General features: G+C 33.1%; 1 protein-coding gene across 1 annotated transcript; it reads right to left on the bottom strand.

Moving 5' to 3' along the window:
• Positions 1–17,123: 17,123 nt before the first annotated feature.
• On the bottom strand, positions 17,124–19,623 carry LOC149569590 (putative leucine-rich repeat receptor-like serine/threonine-protein kinase At2g24130). Its single transcript, XM_089822270.1, has 2 exons — positions 17,905–19,623; positions 17,124–17,819 (listed from the first exon to the last, which is right to left on the bottom strand). Exons 1-2 carry the CDS (start codon positions 18,140–18,142, stop codon positions 17,791–17,793), a joined length of 267 nt encoding a protein of 88 aa, XP_089678396.1. The 5' UTR covers positions 18,143–19,623; the 3' UTR covers positions 17,124–17,790.
• Positions 19,624–19,972: the final 349 nt, after the last annotated feature.

The following is a 19,972-nucleotide window of genomic DNA, read 5'->3' as shown; positions in this document are numbered from 1 at the left end:
AAGAAAACCGCAAGTCTGAATCCATACATGAGTTGTGTCATATGTATCTCTACAAAGCCCTTTAATAAAAAGGTTGTTCCTTAGTGATAACATTCATAGTAGAAAAATGATCGACCAAAGTACCATGAGAAGGAATATGAGAAACTTTGGGAGTGATGTAAATAGGAACATTGGGTGCCTTAAACATGTTAGACTGACTAAAGATAATAAGAGGTGTTTGTTTAGGGTCAAGTGGATAAGAAAGCAATGGTTGAAGTTCCAACACAACATGATTAACCAAATGATTCACTTCTTCTATCTTTTCATCATAATTAATATGGTGGTCGAAAGAAGAAGGTTGATTAATAACATTTGTTGAGTGTGAAGGAAAAGGAATAGTGTAAATCTACAAATTCTAACTAGGTGGCATAATAGATTTATTAGTATTATTAAATTGATCATCAATAGATATATCATTAGAGTCAATAAGGTCATGAACAACATTGTTCAAAGATTAACACCTTTGAGTATCATGACCAAGTTGACGATTGTATAGTAGAAAGCATTTGAATCAAATGACTTAGGCAACGGTTTACTCTTATCAATAGGATGAATAGGAGGAAGTTTAAGAATTCCAACATAAATCAATTCAATCATCACCTCAAAAAATTTTGTAGATAATTGAGTGTACTTACGATTAGGATGATATACATAGGTAAAAGTAGTCACACCTTTAGATTTAGTAGCCACTTGATCATCTATTGTATTTGTTGACTTGATTTTGATGAATTTTTTAGGTTTAGAGAACTTGTTTGAATTTTCACAACATCACTCTTATCACTAGAAACACGAGCCATTAGAGTAGAGCTCTCGAGTTGACTCACTTGTAATAGGTAATTGTGAAGCACTACACATAAATGTGAAAATGAGGTATACTTTGTAAGGAGGATCTTTTCTCTAATGTCTTTCTATAAATTCAAATTATACATGTGTTGAATACATGATTAGGCATAAAATAAGAAATCTAATCATAAAAATGTTTAAATCTACCAATAAAATCAATAACTTTCTCTTTAAAATTTTTCTTATAATGCATCAAATTGATTAAAGAAATGTGTGGACCAATATTACCTTGAAATCATTGAATGAAAGAATTAGCGAGATTTTGAAAGGAATCAATAGAATAAGGAGGTAAAGAGAAATACCATTGTAAGGATCTATCCCTAAAAGTGTGCGGAAACAACTTAGCCATAAGCCTATAGTTGTGAGAAAAATCACTAGATATAGTCTGGAAAGATTTAATATGAATTCCGGGATCTCCCTTACCATTATAAGTCTCAAGATGAGGTACATAAAAATTCTGTGGTATAAAAACATGAAGGATGTCTAAGGAAATGGGATTGGTAATGTCACATGTAGTATTTTTGTACATAGATTGAGTGAATTGAGCCACTTGTTACATCACAGTGACAATTTGAACCAAGATACTAATCGTAGGATTGAAAGATGTAGTAGTAGGCATAGGTATACTAGAGGTATTTGGAAAGTTATAAGAAGTAGAAGGAATATGTAAGTATGTCAACAGAGGATTAGAATGAATGGGTAAACGATTTGAATAAGTAAAAGAAAACACATTAAATGAAGGTAATGAAGAAGGAATGGAAGTAGGAGGAACACTCATGCAAAGTGAAAGATTGGGAATTCCAACACTTAAAGGAGTGGACACTTGTGTAGAATTAGTCATAATAAATGGAGCATATTGTAGGTATGCTAAAAAGAATGGTGGAAATTGGGATTGAAGGTTCAACAGTTGTGGAAGGAGGAGGATATCCCAATTCTTCAACACATTCTGTCAAAGAATTAACATGAGTGTTAATAAGGTGAGATATACCATGCAAGATGTAAATGTTATCATCATCATTATTAACAAATTTCTTATGAGCTTCAATAGCAGTGACAGTATTAGGATTTTGATTTTCTTGTGCAAGTCAAGTTTCTAATTTATCATATTGATAAGAAAGATTATCAACTTGTGAAGGAAGAACTCTTAAAGCTTCATATTCATCATGATATGAGTGAGAAGAGTTATCCTCCATTATAGTATTAGGATCATGAGAAAATATGTTAGTGGCATCATGAGTCCTAGGAAGAAAAGAGGAATTAGATCAAGTGATCACATGAGTCTACGACTTCGCCTAATAGGAATTCTACAAGTTGGAGTTAGTATAATTAAGCTCATAAAAGGGGGGATCAAAAAAGGGAAATCTAATGAGATCTAACCATATAAATTCAATAAAGAGCATAAAAGGGAGATCTAACCAAAGTAAGTTGAATCTATGTCTATGAGAAGAAAAAGAAACAGGTTCACCAAAAAGAAGATAAACATCTAAAACAATAAAGAAGGATCTAACTCCAAAAGAAGGGGTAACTTGTTGGGTTCCCCAAAATGTTTAGCAGTAAAATGATGACACTCTAATAAGATTTTAGATCTCCACCTTTTTGGAACACTATTTCATTCAAATGTATATATGTGAGGGAAAGAGGTGAATCTTCAAATATGATTCCTCTTATAATCCAAATTAGATTAGCTAGCACCCAAAAAGAATGGTGCTATTATCGAATTTGAATTATAAAGGATAATGAAACACAAGAAAATACTCTCTTTAGTCCTTCTAGGATAATGTGTACGTAAAATTGACCCAATTGCTCAAATAATGTAGATATAGATGCTAAGTGTACACAATCAACCCAATTAAGATATAGAACTAAGATTGGGGTGTGAAAGGAAATAAAATATAAAAGACTCACCTTGAAATATGTAGAGGAAGATGTATTTTAGCTCCAAAAGTCATGGATTCGAGCCCGTTTCTGAATATCTGACTACAAAGTCCCAAATGAATCTATAAATGGAACAAAGCCTAGAAATTATTCATTAGGAAAGCAAAAAGGACTAGGCCCACCTAAACAATGATGTATTCCTACAAGTTGACATTGTTCAACGAAATTGTAAATGAACTTCTCCAAAAAGATTTGATAGTGTTATTTCTAGACCTTCATGTGAAATCATGTTATCTTTCTCCTACACACAACAAATGAAGAGTTTTTGTTGTTGGGTTGGATGAGGACTTGCAAGGTCGAGCCCTAGGTTAAGGAACTAACCATAAATAATTAATGTACATGTAAATGTTTCAAAACAAGATAAATGTTAGGATTCACCTTGCTTGAAACCCTTATCAATAAGGATTTGCTAGTAATGTGTTGTAGATCTTGAATTAGGTATAGGAATGTAGGATATCTCTATAATTTGTAACAAGTCTACCATAATCCCATCATAGTGCCATGGATGTAAATGTTCATAAATGTAAAAGATAATGAATGCTAAAATGTAGATCTCCTCCCTTGATGGCCAAAAATAAGCTAGATCTTGAAGAGGAAATGCCCACAAAGGATCCTTCAATGCTAGATAGAAATCTCCCTTGCTTGAATTTTTAAACGCCTTAAATAGCTTGCTTGTCTTCAAAAGGATATGAATGCTTGAGCTTGAGATCTTAGATTCTTAAGAACATGAGATGAGATAACTTGAGAATGAGATGATATCCAATTATGAAAATGAAGCCTCCAAGCCTCCTTATATATGATTTTTTGGGCAAGAAATCAATACAAACTAATCGAAGAGCACAATAAAACTAATTATACCACGAGGTTTTTTGGGCCTTGATCCCAAAAATCACATGGGATTAGGTCAACCTAGATCAACCTTGTCTAGAATAGGTCAACTTGGTCCTAGAGATCGCGTCAGGGGATCCATAAAGATGTCAAGCAATTACTAGAAGAAAGAGGAGAAAGTGGAAACATAGGGAAAATAGGACATCGTGGACATGTTCATCCAGGGTCTGAGAAAGACATTATGTAAAGGTTTATAAAAGGTCTTAAAAGGAAAGTGCATCCATTTTAAGATGGTACAATTGTTACAACATAAGACTTACTAAAGAAAGCCACTGATATGTATATTGCTCTATGTAATTTTGATACATTCACTACAGAGATTGACAGCAACATTATCGATGTACAAAATGAAATACTATCATATTGGAGGATTGGAATCTTTAGTAAATATTTTATAGCATTCAATAAGACTTAAGGAATTGGTCACCAAAGAGTGAGAGCTTACAACTGAGAAGGAGAAGGTAATAGCTAAAGTTTTGGAATTACAAGGAATGTTAAGTTTACATATAGATGTTATAAAGTGTAATCCGATAGAAGCAAAAGGCATTTTTCAAACCTCAGAAGTTTGTATAGTAGATGGATTGGAGAATAATGCATCAAAATTACATAAGCACATTCTTACTTTGCAAGATTTGAAGAGAATGTGAGAAACACTGATACATGTCACTAAATCCAAGTATATAGTTGTTGTGAGCAAGGTGTGAATACTTATCATTTTCACCACATATTATATTTATCATGTTTAATGGCATTAATTTTCATAAACAACAAGGGGGAGAAGATCATAATATAGACAAGATTCAAACATGATACAAAAAAAATTAGAACAAAATAGAGGATATTAGACTATCAAAGATTTAGATTTCATGTGAATGGGGGGGTATAGAGTCAAGTGAAGGACAAGTGAAACATAAAGAGTTTTAATTTTTTCCATCAATGCCATTGGGGGAGATTGTTGGCATTTTATGAGTATGATGATGAACTTATGGCATATTGTTTTGTTATTGATGTCAAAGACATAAGGAGCATTCATTGAACCAATAAACAAACACACTATTGGTACCCAAAGGCACTATCAGTGTAAAAGTATAGTTATTGAAGGTATAACTATCAAAGTAGAGTAATAAGGATGGTCATACTACTATTAGCAACAATTATCATACTAAGAAAGTTTTATTTGTTAGTCAACAACAAAAGAAGAAAGAGATGAACCTTAAGACCTAAGGTCAATATTATGTGTAGGGTTAATAGGATAAAATATTCAAATATTCAAATGAAAAAATAATAGAGAAATTAGAAAACAAAAGAAAATGAACAAAAAAGAACAACAAAAGACAAGCACGGGGCAAGAGGCCAAAATAGAGCACAAAGGGATTTGACAAGCTTTAGGCAGAAGCAAGAATCAGGACATGTTATCTTGTATAAATACATAACCAATTTTCTACAAGATTTTTTAAATCCTTTAGTCAAGGTAGTCTTTCATAGGACTGATAAGTTCGTGTAGGAGCTTTTTCTAGAACTTTTAATAGGATGAAGGCCAATATAGGTAGGATAAAATCTCATAACTGAGTAGTCTTGATAGACTAAGGATCAAACTAACATTGTATCAATCACTTTTTACCAAGTAAGTTTCTCACGAGGAAACATAATTGTAATCCTAATTGGCAATTTTTTTACTACAATGAGAAAGTTATGGGTATTATCCCCATTGTAGTTTTTCTCCTTGACCACGGGTTTTCTACAACACCAAAATCTAAGTGCTATTCACGTGTGAATTTTTATGTGTTAGTGTTATTTACTTTTATGCATACAACAGACTATTGGTCAATGTAGATAAAAGTATTAATGGTTAAAGATTGATAAGTAATGATTCACCCCTCTCCCCCAATACTTAATGTTTCCCTTGTCTATATTCTAGCATAGTGAATGGAACTAGCTTTTAAGATAATTTTTGCTTTGCCCTCATGTGTATATCTATTTAAGTCATTTAGCTTCAATCCATGTGTGTGTCATGTATGCTATCATGTTGCACGTTAATCAATATTAATATAGAAATCAAGCCTTATTACAAACTGGTGAAGGGACCCTTCTATTCACATGGAGGCTTCACTTAGTGAACCTAAATCCTAGCACATGTTCATGGAATACTTTAGAATTCCCTTATTTTCAAAAATATTTCTCCAAACTCCTTTTTTGTTACCCCCATCCAATACCCACACAATACCCCCCACACGCATTTTTCTACATAAACCCCTGCCTCCAAAAAAACCCTTCCCCTATTTAGATAGTATATTGCCTCTATTTCTTGCTAATCCAAACCCCCCAATATGAATGCATGTGGTATTTTATTGCCCCTTCAGTTGAGACCTCGCATTTTTTCATCTTTATCTTGTTTGAATGTATATGAGAATCCTATAAAGTATGTAGAGATGCTATGAGTAAAGGCATCAATCCTGTCAACGATTGCCTTTGTACAAAAGAGGCTTGCAAGCATATACTAGCAAGTACCCAAGGGCAGGGAGTGCCTAAACATTGATGAGGTCATCCAAAGGGAAACACAAAGGTAAAGGTGAAAAGAATTGAGTAGCATGGCAGGGTCTTGTGAGCAATAATAATAGTGGTGTCTCCAAAGGATTCTCGTCTATATTTTGATGTATGGGTTGGGTGTGGACTCAAAACTCTTTTAGGGTGAGTGTAGTGTTCTAGGCGAGTAAACTAGTTCTAGAATTTTCTTCTCATTTTTGCGAAAGAACCTTTTTTTTAGTGTAATATAAAATTTATCAACCAATAAAACTATTGCACTTTTATAGTTATACAATTCTCTAGTATAATGACTTTATTAGTTTTAATATAAAAGCACAATTCACTAAGAATATTTTTATCGTTATGTGTATTAAGTAAATATCACTAGTAAAATGACTTCACTAACTTTGTATGGTAGCGTAAATCACTAATAAAAATAACCATTCACATTAAAAAGTATCTAAATCACCAAATTATTTATTACGTTTATTTGAATACAAGGCAAAATGACCAACACTATTACATTTCTTCAACACATAGAAAAAACATCAACCAAATTTTTAATTATTTTTTTACAACTGCATATGATTTACCAACCATAGTAATGTTATGTTTGCCCAACAAAACAAAAATTACCTCTATGATTACTCCTATGTCTAAAATATTTCACCAAACTCCCTTTCTTGCCACCCCCATCCAATACCCACCTAATGTAATGCCCCGCCAAGGGATCCAAAAGAATTAACCTAAATTTTTACTATGTTTTGAAAACAGAATAAGTTCCAATTTTCATTTTTGCCCATGTTTAGGTTCTAGGATAACTTCAATTTTGAAACCTAAGTGTAGAAATATGAAAAATATGCAAGTAACAGTTTAAGTCGTGTTTCAACTCACCTAGTTTCAAGTTTCAGTTTGAAAGAGATACACATGATAGTTCAAATTTTTTGTTTTGTTCAACTAGTTAACAACTAGTGGCATTCCAATATACCCAGAGCTCCCAATGTTGAAACTCGAGCTTTGATACCAGATGTAACACCCCGCCAAGGGATCCAAAAGAATTAACCTAAATTTTTACTATGTTTGCCAAACAATTTTTTTTTTTAATCATGAAAGATAATCCATTCAAATCAAACACATTGTAGCAAAAGCAATAACATACATACAACTAAAAATATTCATAACAAGTTACATTCCTTAAGGATCCCAAGACGTTGAGTCACATTTAATTTAATTAATACTAAGTCTAACCACTACCACATCCACATGAAAGAATAAATAGAAAGTCCAATGTCCATATTACACATTTGTTCTGAATGCCTCTTGGCAATTAAATTCGGAATGCTCAATCATCCACTGTACATGACACAAGGTACAAAAGGCTTAAAAGAATAAACATATGTAGAAATAAAGATACATCATCCTCATCGAATCTATGATACAAGTGCAGTAAAGTAAATGAAACCAATAACATACATGATACATCCATTAATCAATAAAGATATAACAACCATCATAAAAGACATCCATCCATCATAAAACACATCTAATCTAAGTGCGCGGTTCCTCCCAACCGTCAATAGCATCATTAGACTATCATGGGCCCTAGCCATCGCTTCATGCATAACACCCCAAGTCACCGAAGAGATCATCGGTATTATCATAGTAGGGATGTCACTCCTAAAACATACTACATCATATATAGAAAGAAATCTAACATGCAAGAATAAAGCATAAGATGATTTTGTAAGTAAATAACATAATTTATCACATGCTAATCATCCATATAGAGAAACATACCAGTAAATAACATCCATCATAGTGATCCATGAATAGAATGAAGATAAATACCAACAAAGAATGCCCCAACCACGGTGTCTACGAATAGATCTCAAATGGTAAGAGTGGAAAAGCACTACCACCCGATCGCATGGAACCTAAATGGCTCACTCCCACAGCGCTAAGGAGATAGTCTCAAGTCCCAAATAGGATATCCAAACACATAACACAAACACTTTCTAAATCCAGGAATCCTAAAAGTATGCTAACTCAAAGGTTCTAACACATAGATCAACATCTAGACCCAGAGGCACCACAAGGACACGTAGGAAACCTACTATGTAAGTCAAAAAGTGTCATCGCACAGATCACGCTAGAGTTACCCTAGTAGTCTCTCAATAGACCCTGACCCCTAGTGATCCCTATGTGGCCACTAGTATCCTCTCGTACTGACAATGCATACTATGGAATGCAAGGTCGCAACCAAGCGTTCTCTCTACTCCCATCCTAGTCTATACTAGCACTTGAGGCATGGGCGAGAACATACAATTATCTTATTAGGTTCATTTAATCTCCATTTAGTGTAAATTTTTTCACTTATTAATAAAACTTACAATGAGTTACCCTGGCAGCCACTTAGGGCCCCGACCCCCATTGCAAGCCACTTCCCAACACTACAAGTAGATAACCTACCCTAGGCTCATGGAATCATAAATCACAAAATCACCTCAGTCCTATACAAGTGACTAGAAAAATACCAAAAGATAATCCACAATAAGAACATCAAATCTCCATGAGCAACTTAAAAGCATCCATTGATAATCATGACCACAACAATTCTCTATTAGCAACTGAAGGTATCAACGATAATCACAATATCCATTGGTTCTCAACAAGCAACCAAAAAGGCATATCAAGCAAATAAGACTAATCGAAGACTCCAAAATGGTCGAGTCAAAACATGTCACAACATGACAACATCAAGAAATAAATCAACACTTCAGTCCCATCATGGCAAATGGAAAGTAATCCAAGGATAACTGATCGATGACTCAAAAATGGTTAAGTCAAGTGTCTCAAATACATACACCTCAGCTTCACACAAGAAGACTAGAAAGCAATAACAATCAGTAAATACAAACATCTCATAGAGCATACCATCACATTACCATGGTTGGATTTTAAAAAGATCGAGACCAAATAACATCAACATGCCATCACATTCGCATAACTCCCAAGCCTCTGGTAGACATCCTAAGTGGTCAACCCTCTAGGACCACACAAACCCCAAACACAGATAGCATAAAAAACAAGATACAAACACATATTTTAGTTTTCATACAAACACATATTTTAGTTTTCTTTCGCAATCACATGGTTAAGCCAAATATTAGGTTTTAGTTTTCGTTTTCAAGTACATTTCAAGTGTATAAGATTCTTCATTTAATCTACAACTCAACCCATTTATTTTTTTCGAATAAAACATAGAATTATCCCTCTATTATTTTAAAACAATTTTCTTAAATAATCAGAAGATACTTATTTACTTAGTTAAATCATTGAACTAGTTCCCATTGACTTTTAGATAAAATAATTTGCATTATTTCACTAAAAATCAATGTTACTAATAATTCCAAGAAGCGTCTCTCATTATTCAAATTATTAGAATAATACTTATCAACCTTCAAATAATTAGTTTACAATTTCCTTAAAACACTTCAAGGACAAACATTTATTTAAAATAATCCTCATTGATTTTAAGTAAAATCAATCTTATTAATAATTCAATTATTTAATTCCACTTATTAATATCTATTTTCTTTTAATTTGCCCTCATTTAAAAATCCATTTACTTAAATGGACTAATAATTAATTACACTTCTTCTACTATTAACTGGTGCAAGAGCACCAAGGCCAAGGGAAAAAGGCCTAGAGGAACTAGGGTAACTAAATAGATCCTAGAGGGATCAAAGAATGAACATGACCTTGAAGGGTCATTTGATTGTAATAAGTCCACAATGGTCACTTAATAATGTTTTGTTTATATTTTAAATGTTTTGATTGATCACTTTGTAAAAGGATCAATGATGTAGCCTTAACGGCATTTTGGGAGTTAGTGTACCTAGGGTTCACTTCGAGATTCTAAGGTAGATGTGTTATTTAAAGACCTTCAAATGTCCAATTTATTTTAATATGGAAAGTAGAGCCATTATATGGTGTCAAATGCACTTGAAGTGCCTAAAAATGTAAATTGCCAAAAATTGGCAAAATGAAGCCTAGAAGGCTCGTAGAGGGTTTATGGGATTTAAGAGTGGTTTGAGGATTTAAAGTTGGGATAAAACTCTTGAAAATACTTTGGAATATTAATAAAATGCATAATGATGTAGGGCTATCAAAGTTTCATACAATACCAAATTAAATTCTCTGCAAAGTCCTAGCTTGTTGTCATAAGGGCACAGTCCACTTTTTGTATTGAAAAGACTTCTCATTTGGATAAAATCTTGAGTATAAATGTCTTAGATCTATGTTGGTTTAGTTTTTAATTCATTGCATGCTTTGATAGATTATTTTTGTGAAGTTTAAGCACAAAGAACTCCTGGTTATGGAAAATGGAGGAATGATTGTCATTGAATAAAACAGTCCTAGTACGGGGGCCATATCTCCCTAATGAACCGTTGGATCGAGCCAAATTTGAAATATGTTAGAGAGAACCAAGTTGCGCCAGCGCTGACCGGAGCGATTGAATAAATTTGGTCTAGATAAAAATCTATGAATGTCTGAGTTCAGGTCTATGTAAGAGGCAGCGATAGGGCAGTTTATGATGAATTTCCTTCATAAATAAAACTAGGGTTTCCTAATGTTTCTTTGCAACCAAATAAAAATTAACATATATAACTAGATTCAAATTTCAAGATTGAAGATTCGTTTATGGAGTATATTCAAACACATATAACAGACACAATGAAGACAGGAAGAGAAAGAGTGCAAATGGAATATGTGAAAATCACGAGTGCACCGGGATACTGATGCTAATTTGCTATGCCTCAGAAGTCCATAGAAAAATCCCTTCCTTCTCGAACATTTGTCATTCTTCCAAGAATCAAACCAACCGAAACCCCTAAGTGACTAGAAGTGTTTGTAGAAGCATATGAGCATGTAGAAGCATATGAGCTTCTCGAATGCATGTAAGCTTGTCCATACACATTAGGAGAGCTTCTATATAAAGGCCTCTAAGATGCATCTAGAATGTGTCTAGAAAGAACTAGGAGATAAGCATGACAACTAAGCACATAACTTCCAGAATAAGAAGATAAACATGATAAGGTGTCCAGAATGTTGTAGACACGATGTGCTGAAATAATGCGCTAACTCCTAAGTGTAGACAACACGTGCATAATTAGAGTGCAAACTCCTGTGTTGTCAACATGACAACTCCCAAAAGCTCGCATACTCCTATGTGAATAAATATTAAAATAATGCACATTAATTTATTTAATATTCACTTGGCTCTTTTTAAATTAATTTATTAATTTTAAATCTCATGCACTCACTTTATTAAATCCACTTGTTTTATCTTAATATATTTTAATCACATGCATGCATCATGCGATCTAGAATCTTTTAATATTTTTAATATCTTTTCCACTTTTAAAATTTTTTTTGAAACTTAATTGATAAAATATATAATAATATTATTTAGCATTTATTAAAAATGAACTCTAAATATATTATTATTAAAATAAATATTGTCACGTTCCAAATTTAAACTTATAACTTTCAACTCCTAAATTATTCTTTTTATTTAATTAATTTCCCAATTAATTAAATAAAAATAAATATTAAATTATCATATTAATTTTCCATTAAATTAAATCATTAATTAAATCTTTTAATTAGACCTAATTAATAGAAAATACACCAAAGACTCATAAAATAAAATACAAAAACCCATCATAGCAAAACACATACAAAATCAAACTAAGCGGTTATAATATCATGAATTACATCATCTGACGTATTCGGAGGGTACTCAACTCAAATACTTGTTCTAATTTTCAATTAGGACAAATGGCTTAAAGGGTTGGAATTTGGACTTGAGAATTTATCTCTCCTCTCTTACCATTGAGATAATGCGATAGGGTACACTCATCCTAGCAATTTAGGGAAGTCGATACCCGGTACCTACAATTTGCATAAAACCCACACATGTACAAGCACACTATATATACTAAGCTAAATAGGCAATGGCAAGAAGTGGTGCATCATGTAGATCCCGACTAGTAGGTGACTACGACTCCCTTCCTTAACCACATTAGAAACGCCATACAAAAAGAAAACAAACACGCACACCATACACATGCAAGTATGGGGTAAGTATCCATAAGAAAACACACACAGAATAAACCATCTATCTAATCATCATCAATAACTGAAATCACTTGAATAATTATCATGCATACATGAACTATAAAGTACCAAGTAATCTCATCATATAATAAGTTGAATCTAAAACCATATCCGATAATCTCAAAATAATGTCACTAATAATCATCAACATAAAACTATCCTAAAAGAGTTCAGCCACAATAGCAAAATGCGAACTAGGGCAGGCACTACACCTAATACATTGCCTCCCGATTTTTCCCATTCTAAATTCCCCAATATGAAGATGCATGTGTATTATAGTGTCCCTTCAGTGAAGACAATGTGTTTGTTCATCTTTATCTTGTTTGGAATGTGTATGAGAATCCTAAAGTGTTTAGAGAAGCTATGATAAAGGAATCAATGTCATCAAGGATTGCCTCTATATAAAAGAGGTTTGCAAGCATACACTAGCAAGTATCCAAGGGCAAGGAGAATCTAAACATTGATGAGGTCATCCAAAGGGAAGCATAAAGGTAAAGGTGAAAAGGACCAAATGTACTATGGCAAAATCTTCAAAGAAAGAATAATAATGATGTCTCTATAGGATTCTAGTCTATATTTTGATGTATGGGTTGGGTGTGGACTCAAACTCTTTTGGGGTGAGTTTATTGTTCTAAGTGAGTAAACTAGTTCTAGAATTTGCTTCTTGTTACTATACAATAACTTAATTTTTTTAACGTAATATAAACTTCATCAACCAAAAAAACTATTACACCTTTTTATATTTATATAATTCTCTAATATAATGATTTTATTAGTTTTAATGTGTAGGCATAATTCACCAATAAAATATTTATAGTTTTGTATATTAAGTAAATAGCACTAGCAAATGATTTCACTAACTCTGATTGGTGGTGTAAATCACCAATAAAAACAACCATTGACTATAAAAATTGACTAAATCGCCAAATTATTTATTGCATTTATTTGAATACAATACGAAATTGCCAACACTATTATGTTTCTTCAATGCATAGAAAAAACAATCCACCAACATTTCCATTATTTTTTGTGATTGCAAATGTTTTGCCAACCACAATATATTATATTTTCCACATGTAGCCAACTACAATAATATTATGTTACCATTTGCAGCCTTTGTCCTTCTTCACAACCCTAAAAATGATGGTGCCTTCTAATATGGCATTCCCTCACTATCTGCAATCTATATTTCTATATTCATGCTTGGTTGGTGGGTAGAGGATACTTGGCCCTAATGTTTTACCTAAAATTTGAATTGAGCACTCATCTAGTAGATTTTGTGGGATATTTTCAATTTATGTTGGCATCTATTTTTAGCTCTAAAATGTTCTAAAAGGTATAAAAGAAACATGTCACTCTTCATTTTAGCAATCCAAATCAAAGATTCATAAGCAAATCAATATTTCAAAAGCTCTATGACATCCAAGTATTGTCAAGCAAGATCTCAGGTATTCTAAGTGGTTTTCAAGGACATATTTTCCATGGATCAAGGTTTTTCCCTCATTCTAGGTCAAGCAAAGGAATCTACCATCAGGGAAGAAGATCATCATGCAAGCATCCATCTAAATTTAATTCTTCACATCCTCCATCAAACATTATGGTAATCTACATCATCCATTACATAAGGTTTTATCGTTCATGATTTCCTTTTTGGGTTTTTTGTGTGAATCCAAACCTATTAATCAAAATACTAGATCAAATTCAAAGAAGCCTTTGTATTGTGAAGGTAATATATATAGCATTTTCTAGGTCTAGCCTTTACTGGATGACATTATTCCATTTACTTCATTTCATGATTGATTCCAAACCGAGGCTTAGTCAAGACAAACCCCTTTTAACCCAATATTTCCCCCATTTTTCTTTGTAAAAGAAGAAAAGGCAAACACATTGAAACCAAATTTGAAAAGTAAAAGATTTGACAAATAGTCTACAACTAAGTTAAGTCAAAAGTGTTATGAATAGAATAAATTTTTCAACCTCTTCCCTAGAACAAGATGCCCAAAGTGTCCCCTTCCCTACAAATCAACTTCAAACTAAAATCCTAGGTCAATATTATCATTTGGTTACTATTTCAAGTACCTGTAGGTGTTTTTCTTCTTTTTGTCAATCTATTTATGTTGGAACTTGTCATTTTGGCTTATTTAGTCCTTTATCTTACATCACCCAATCATTTTCCTCTAAATCATCACATTTATTCCCTATTGGTCAAGGATCATTGCATCCTCTTAGTATGAGTCTACATGAGCCTTGTGGATCATTTTCCTTCCTAGTGTGCAATAAGAAATAGGGTCAATCCCCCTTGCTTCCATTTTATTATTATGCATTCACAATTTTTGGCAAACAAACCTTTGTTCTTCTTGTAGCATTTCGTAACAATGTCTTGTATAATAATTTATTCAAGTTTCCATCATTAAGGATCATCTAACAAATAATTTCCTAGGAAAACTAGATGGATGTGTCCACCCCTCCACAACTCTAAATGATTTCATTCATAGCCTTGTGAATTGTAATCTCCACTATACCTATTCATTTTTTATTTGAATAAAAGTGGTACTCTTGTAACTAGAAATTATCTTTTGTGCTTTCAAATAAATATGTGATTGTCTTTATCATTTCTTTGTATATTAATTAATCATGAATACAAAGAAGATAATATATATTATTGGTTGAACCGCTATATGTATAGAGACAACATGCTAGTGAGATGATTTTTCTACACTTCTATTAATTCCTAAAAATATAATTGTAATCTAGCAGTCAGTAAAGCTAATATGTTACTATTGTTACTAATTAAATACATTGGTATACAGCTAAAGCAAGGAAATGAGGATCAATTTGCCTAGCTTATTGGCATCATTTATGGAGTTAGTTTTGTTTGATCTAGAGATTCATGAGATTGGAACAATGAACAATCTTGAATGTAACTTAGCACTTCCACTAAGTTGATTTATTCATAAGTTAGAGATTTGTACATTGGTGAAGCTTGGAACAAATTTCCAATAGAAAATGTCCACTCTAGTAGTTTGATATAAATATAATTCAATTGGTCTTTAAAGATTTCTTGAAGACAAGGGAATGATCATTATCTTATTTGCATTAACGTAAACAATATTTTGGTGAGTAAGCATGTCTTATTATGGAGGAATGGCCTCCCACGATTGGTTTTACCGTTTCTAAATTAATCAAGGTAGACATTTTCGAAAGAGATGGAGATACTGCCTCATTAGTTGTTTTTATAAAGATAAAAGAGCATGTAGATGAGTGAGCATTCCCAATTCAAGAGGAATGGATCGTTATACATGATTTTTATGGAGGTAGTAACTACAAATGGGAAAAGTGACACTCGATTCATATAAATCAAAGATATTGTGTTGTACAGCAAGAGCTCCGAATTTAAAATTGATACCCTTTCATACAATTCCACTAAGGAAATAGTTTTTGTAAAGAGGTGAGAATGCTACAAATAAGTTGGTTGCACTCTAGTGGAGGTATTTCAAAATGTGTGGAGACTCATCTCAAATGGAGTGATGCTATGCAACTGGTTCTGGTTATGGGACTGGACAAATAATTCAAAGAAAGACAACTCAAAAAATGGGGCAATAGAGATCCTTTTCTTTCACATAAAATTCAAGAAAGAAAAATAAATTTCTAGAAAGGAGACAACATTACAAATAGATTGCTTACTCTCAAGTTAAGGAACTTAAAAATTGTGTTTAAAGATCATATGGGCTGCTGCTATGGGAGAGAGGCATATAAGACAAAGAAAAGCAGCTTGAAAGAGTTGGATGATGGTTCATTGTATTTGTTTGATATAATGGTTCTATTGATGGGAGAACTAGTCAAATATGAAGGCTACTTAAATTTAGTTTTGCGCCAGAATGATCAAATGTATATTTGAGAGCAGTAAACATATCCTTGCACATGTAACTGTTGGTTTACCCACAGAAATGAGTACTCAATGAAGAAATATGGAGTCTTTTAGAAACTAGTTATAAACGCGGCCTCGTATCTAGGCATTTGAATTCCAGAATCAGATTACATAAATTCTTTAAAATTTTACAGTTTGACATGACTTGGTAAGGTGCCCTTAAAAAGACTATCAAAACTGGGAATTAAACTTCAAATTCAGCACTATATTTTTGGGAAAGCCAGTGGCAGTAGAAAGGACCCCATTTATAGGCAAATACTGAAATACATCATAAATTCTATATATACATTCTAGCATAGAGTTAGCTCAGGAGTTTATTATGAATTCTAAATATACATTGTAGCATAGACTTTCATGGATAATTAAATTGTCTATTCTAACAATGCCCATAAATTAATTACACTAGTCATTCCACAAGCTCTGATTCCATGAAAGAAAAAGAAAAACAAAGTGAAACAAAACAGAGCAGAAGCGCTTAGAAATCAGTTATCAAATATTAAATTCACAGGCAGATAGTAGTAAGTCGTCATAAATTCAATTAATCTATTCTAACAATTTTGTCAGATTTTGAAAGCTCAATCAAAGAGTATATTTAATTAAATAAAATTTGAGTTATTTATGCAAGCAGTTTCATGATCCATTGTTTATTTGACAGTCACAAAATTACTCAGACGACTTCAAATATCAATGGTGTTTGAATTCTTATTAATGCAAAACCCTCCCTCATGTATTTGAGCTCAGAAATGATGAATATTGTGGCACCCAAGAAAAAACTTCCTTGATATTCCGCCTAGTATGAGATGTATTTCCATAAATAAGGCAATATGTTACGCAGATTGCATCATTTCAACAAGTATATACAAACAACGATACACCTTTTCAGACACAAACTCAAACAAGACTTGGAATCGGCTTAGAAACAGAAACATCTGTAATTTAGCCAGAGGAGAATTTTGCACTAGACAAGACTAGCCTGTGATAGAAGACATATTTGAGACTAGCAAACATGAAATACAAACAAATGGATTAATAGAACATATAAACATCTAAAAACTTGAACTTTGACTGTCAGAGGTCACTGTTTATGTGGGATTAGTGTTGTGTAGGAGTTCTGATATGACATATGTTAGATTGGAGGCGCTTGCACTTCCCAGGAAAGATGCCCTGAAGCTGTCCAAGAAATTCACTACATCTCTCATGGAATGTCGTCACTCATTGATTTTCTGATTCAATGCAAACCAACATAAATAAAAGAAAGAAGACATCAATTGTCTTCCATATTTTCATTTGCATCTCTGAATAGCCCACCATCAACAATCCCTGCCAGTCTGTTTGAAAAAGTTGATTTTGCCACTTTTGCAAGTTTACGTCTCCCATAAACATGTCATCACTTGACCTCTTTCTTGTAACAATCTCTAATAGCAGCATTCCATAACTATAAGCATCTCCCTTTATAGAAACCTTCCCGCTAGTCCATAATCTGCAATTTATTTTACTCATGAAATTCTTTAAAAACTATCAAGGGAAATGATAATGCTAATATAAAGAGAACTTTAAACAATTACCTGGAGCAATACATCCAGTAGATGCTTTGAGTGCAAATGTTGTTGACCTCCATGGATTTATGGAATTTGTAGTAGTTAAAAGGGATATACCAAAATCAGTCACACAGGCTGTCATGGTGGCACCCAAGAGCACATTAGTAGGTTTTGAATCACAGTGCACAAGTTTCATAGGACAATGATAATGTGAATATTCCATGCCATGGGCTACATCCATAGCAATGCTCAAACACTCACTCATTCCCAATTGCCAAACATCTTGATCATCTGTTTCATGGTACAAATGCTTCTCCAGGCTCCCATTAGATGCAAATTGAAGAACCACACCTTTAAAAACAGTGAAGGAAAATGCACTTTTTGATGAGGTTATGGCACTGAATCCTCCCTAACACTTTCCATTTTTTGTTAATGCTCTTATGAGCTTTTTCATTCCACAATTAAGAGTCTTGATGGTACCCATCATACCATGCCTCAAAATGCCTTTGTAAACTGATCCAAAGTTACCCACTCCAAGAAAGTTTGACTAATCAAATTCAGATGTGGCAATGTTAAGATCTTGATAAAAAAAATTTGGACAGCCAATCCTTTGAAAAGTAATGTTTGATGGATGGAATGGTTGTCAAAAAAGTTGATGTCTCCATACCATTCTTATAATTAAGGTCAATATAATAAATGCAATGGTTCAAACAATACTAGAACAGTTCTAATTGCAATCAACCCTCCTCCTGGAATCTGCTGACAAATTATTGCAAGAATGATCCATTTCATGTAGATCTTTAATTTGGAAAGTGAATCAGGTACTTTACCTACAAAGGCATTGCCAAGCAGATTTAGATGCTCTAACGCTGTGCATTCTCCTACAGAATTTGAAGTCACCCCAATCACTTGATTTCCAAATATGTCTATGGCCTAAAGGTAAAGAAATTGGAGGTGAGTGAGCATGCCCAATTCAGGGCGAATGGTACTTGTCAGATCGTTATCTTCTAAATTAAATCCAACTAAAGTGCATGGATTGAGAAAAGAATAATTTGTTGGACCGCATAGGCCATGGTTTCCCATAAACAATAATATATCAGTTCTATTTGCAAACAACCCTCCTTTTGGAATCTGTCCTGACAAATTATTGAAAGAAAAATCCATTTCTTGTAGACTTTTAATTTTAAAAAGTGAATCTGATACTGAACCTTCAGATGCATTGTGAGACAGATTTTGATGCTCTACTGCTGTCCAATCTCCTAAGGAATTTGGATTCACCCCAGCAAGTCGATTTCTAAGGATGCCTATGGCTTGAGGGTAAAGAAATTGAAGGTGACTGAGCACGCCCAATTCAGAGGGAATGACACCTGTGAGATCATTATCTTTCAAATAGAAACCAACTAAAGTACACAGATTTTTAAAAGGGAGGGAAATAATACCAATGAGATTGTTTACAACCAAATAAAGGAACTTCAAACATGCGAGGAGACTCAGATCGACTGGAATGCTATCATTGCCACGCAGTGGTTTAAAGCAGAAAGACAAGCGAAGCAAATTGCGGCAAGAAGAGAAAGTGGGAAGAATCATACCTTGTAATTGATTGCGGCTAAGCCTGCGCATTTGCAGATTGAGTTGAGGTGGAACCATACCTGTGAGAGCATTGTAGGAGAGATAGAGGGTTTGAAGAGAGGCAAGATTCCCGAGTAGGGCAGAAATGGGGAAAATGATTAATTAATTCAATTTTATATTCAATTTTGCATATGAGTACACTTTTTTCGAAGTGCTTAACTTATATATTATATTATATTGAAAAATGGAAATTCTGAATATTGAAAGAGAGGACCTCTAAATATTATTGGAATTAATTAGCTGATTTTATCTTTGTTTAACTATGTAACAAATCATTAAAAAAAAATTTGAAAATTGTATTTTCCATCATTTGTTGTGCTCATTTTGGAAAAATACAAAAATGTGAGTTATAGTCTCATTGGGACTAAAATTGTTTGGCAAATTCTTATAGCTAATTTGGATGGTATGAGGTGAAATCCAAGAAAATCATTCAAAATGAGAATAGATAAAGGAAAAAAAGGATTTC

This window comes from Cupressus sempervirens, chromosome 3 (genome assembly GCF_028749045.1).
Source record: "Cupressus sempervirens isolate cs-2001-9-10 chromosome 3, ASM2874904v1, whole genome shotgun sequence".
NCBI lineage: Eukaryota > Viridiplantae > Streptophyta > Pinopsida > Cupressales > Cupressaceae > Cupressus > Cupressus sempervirens.
The sequence above is the reverse complement of the archived record's forward strand: the minus strand, read 5'-3'. Positions and strand labels throughout refer to the sequence as shown.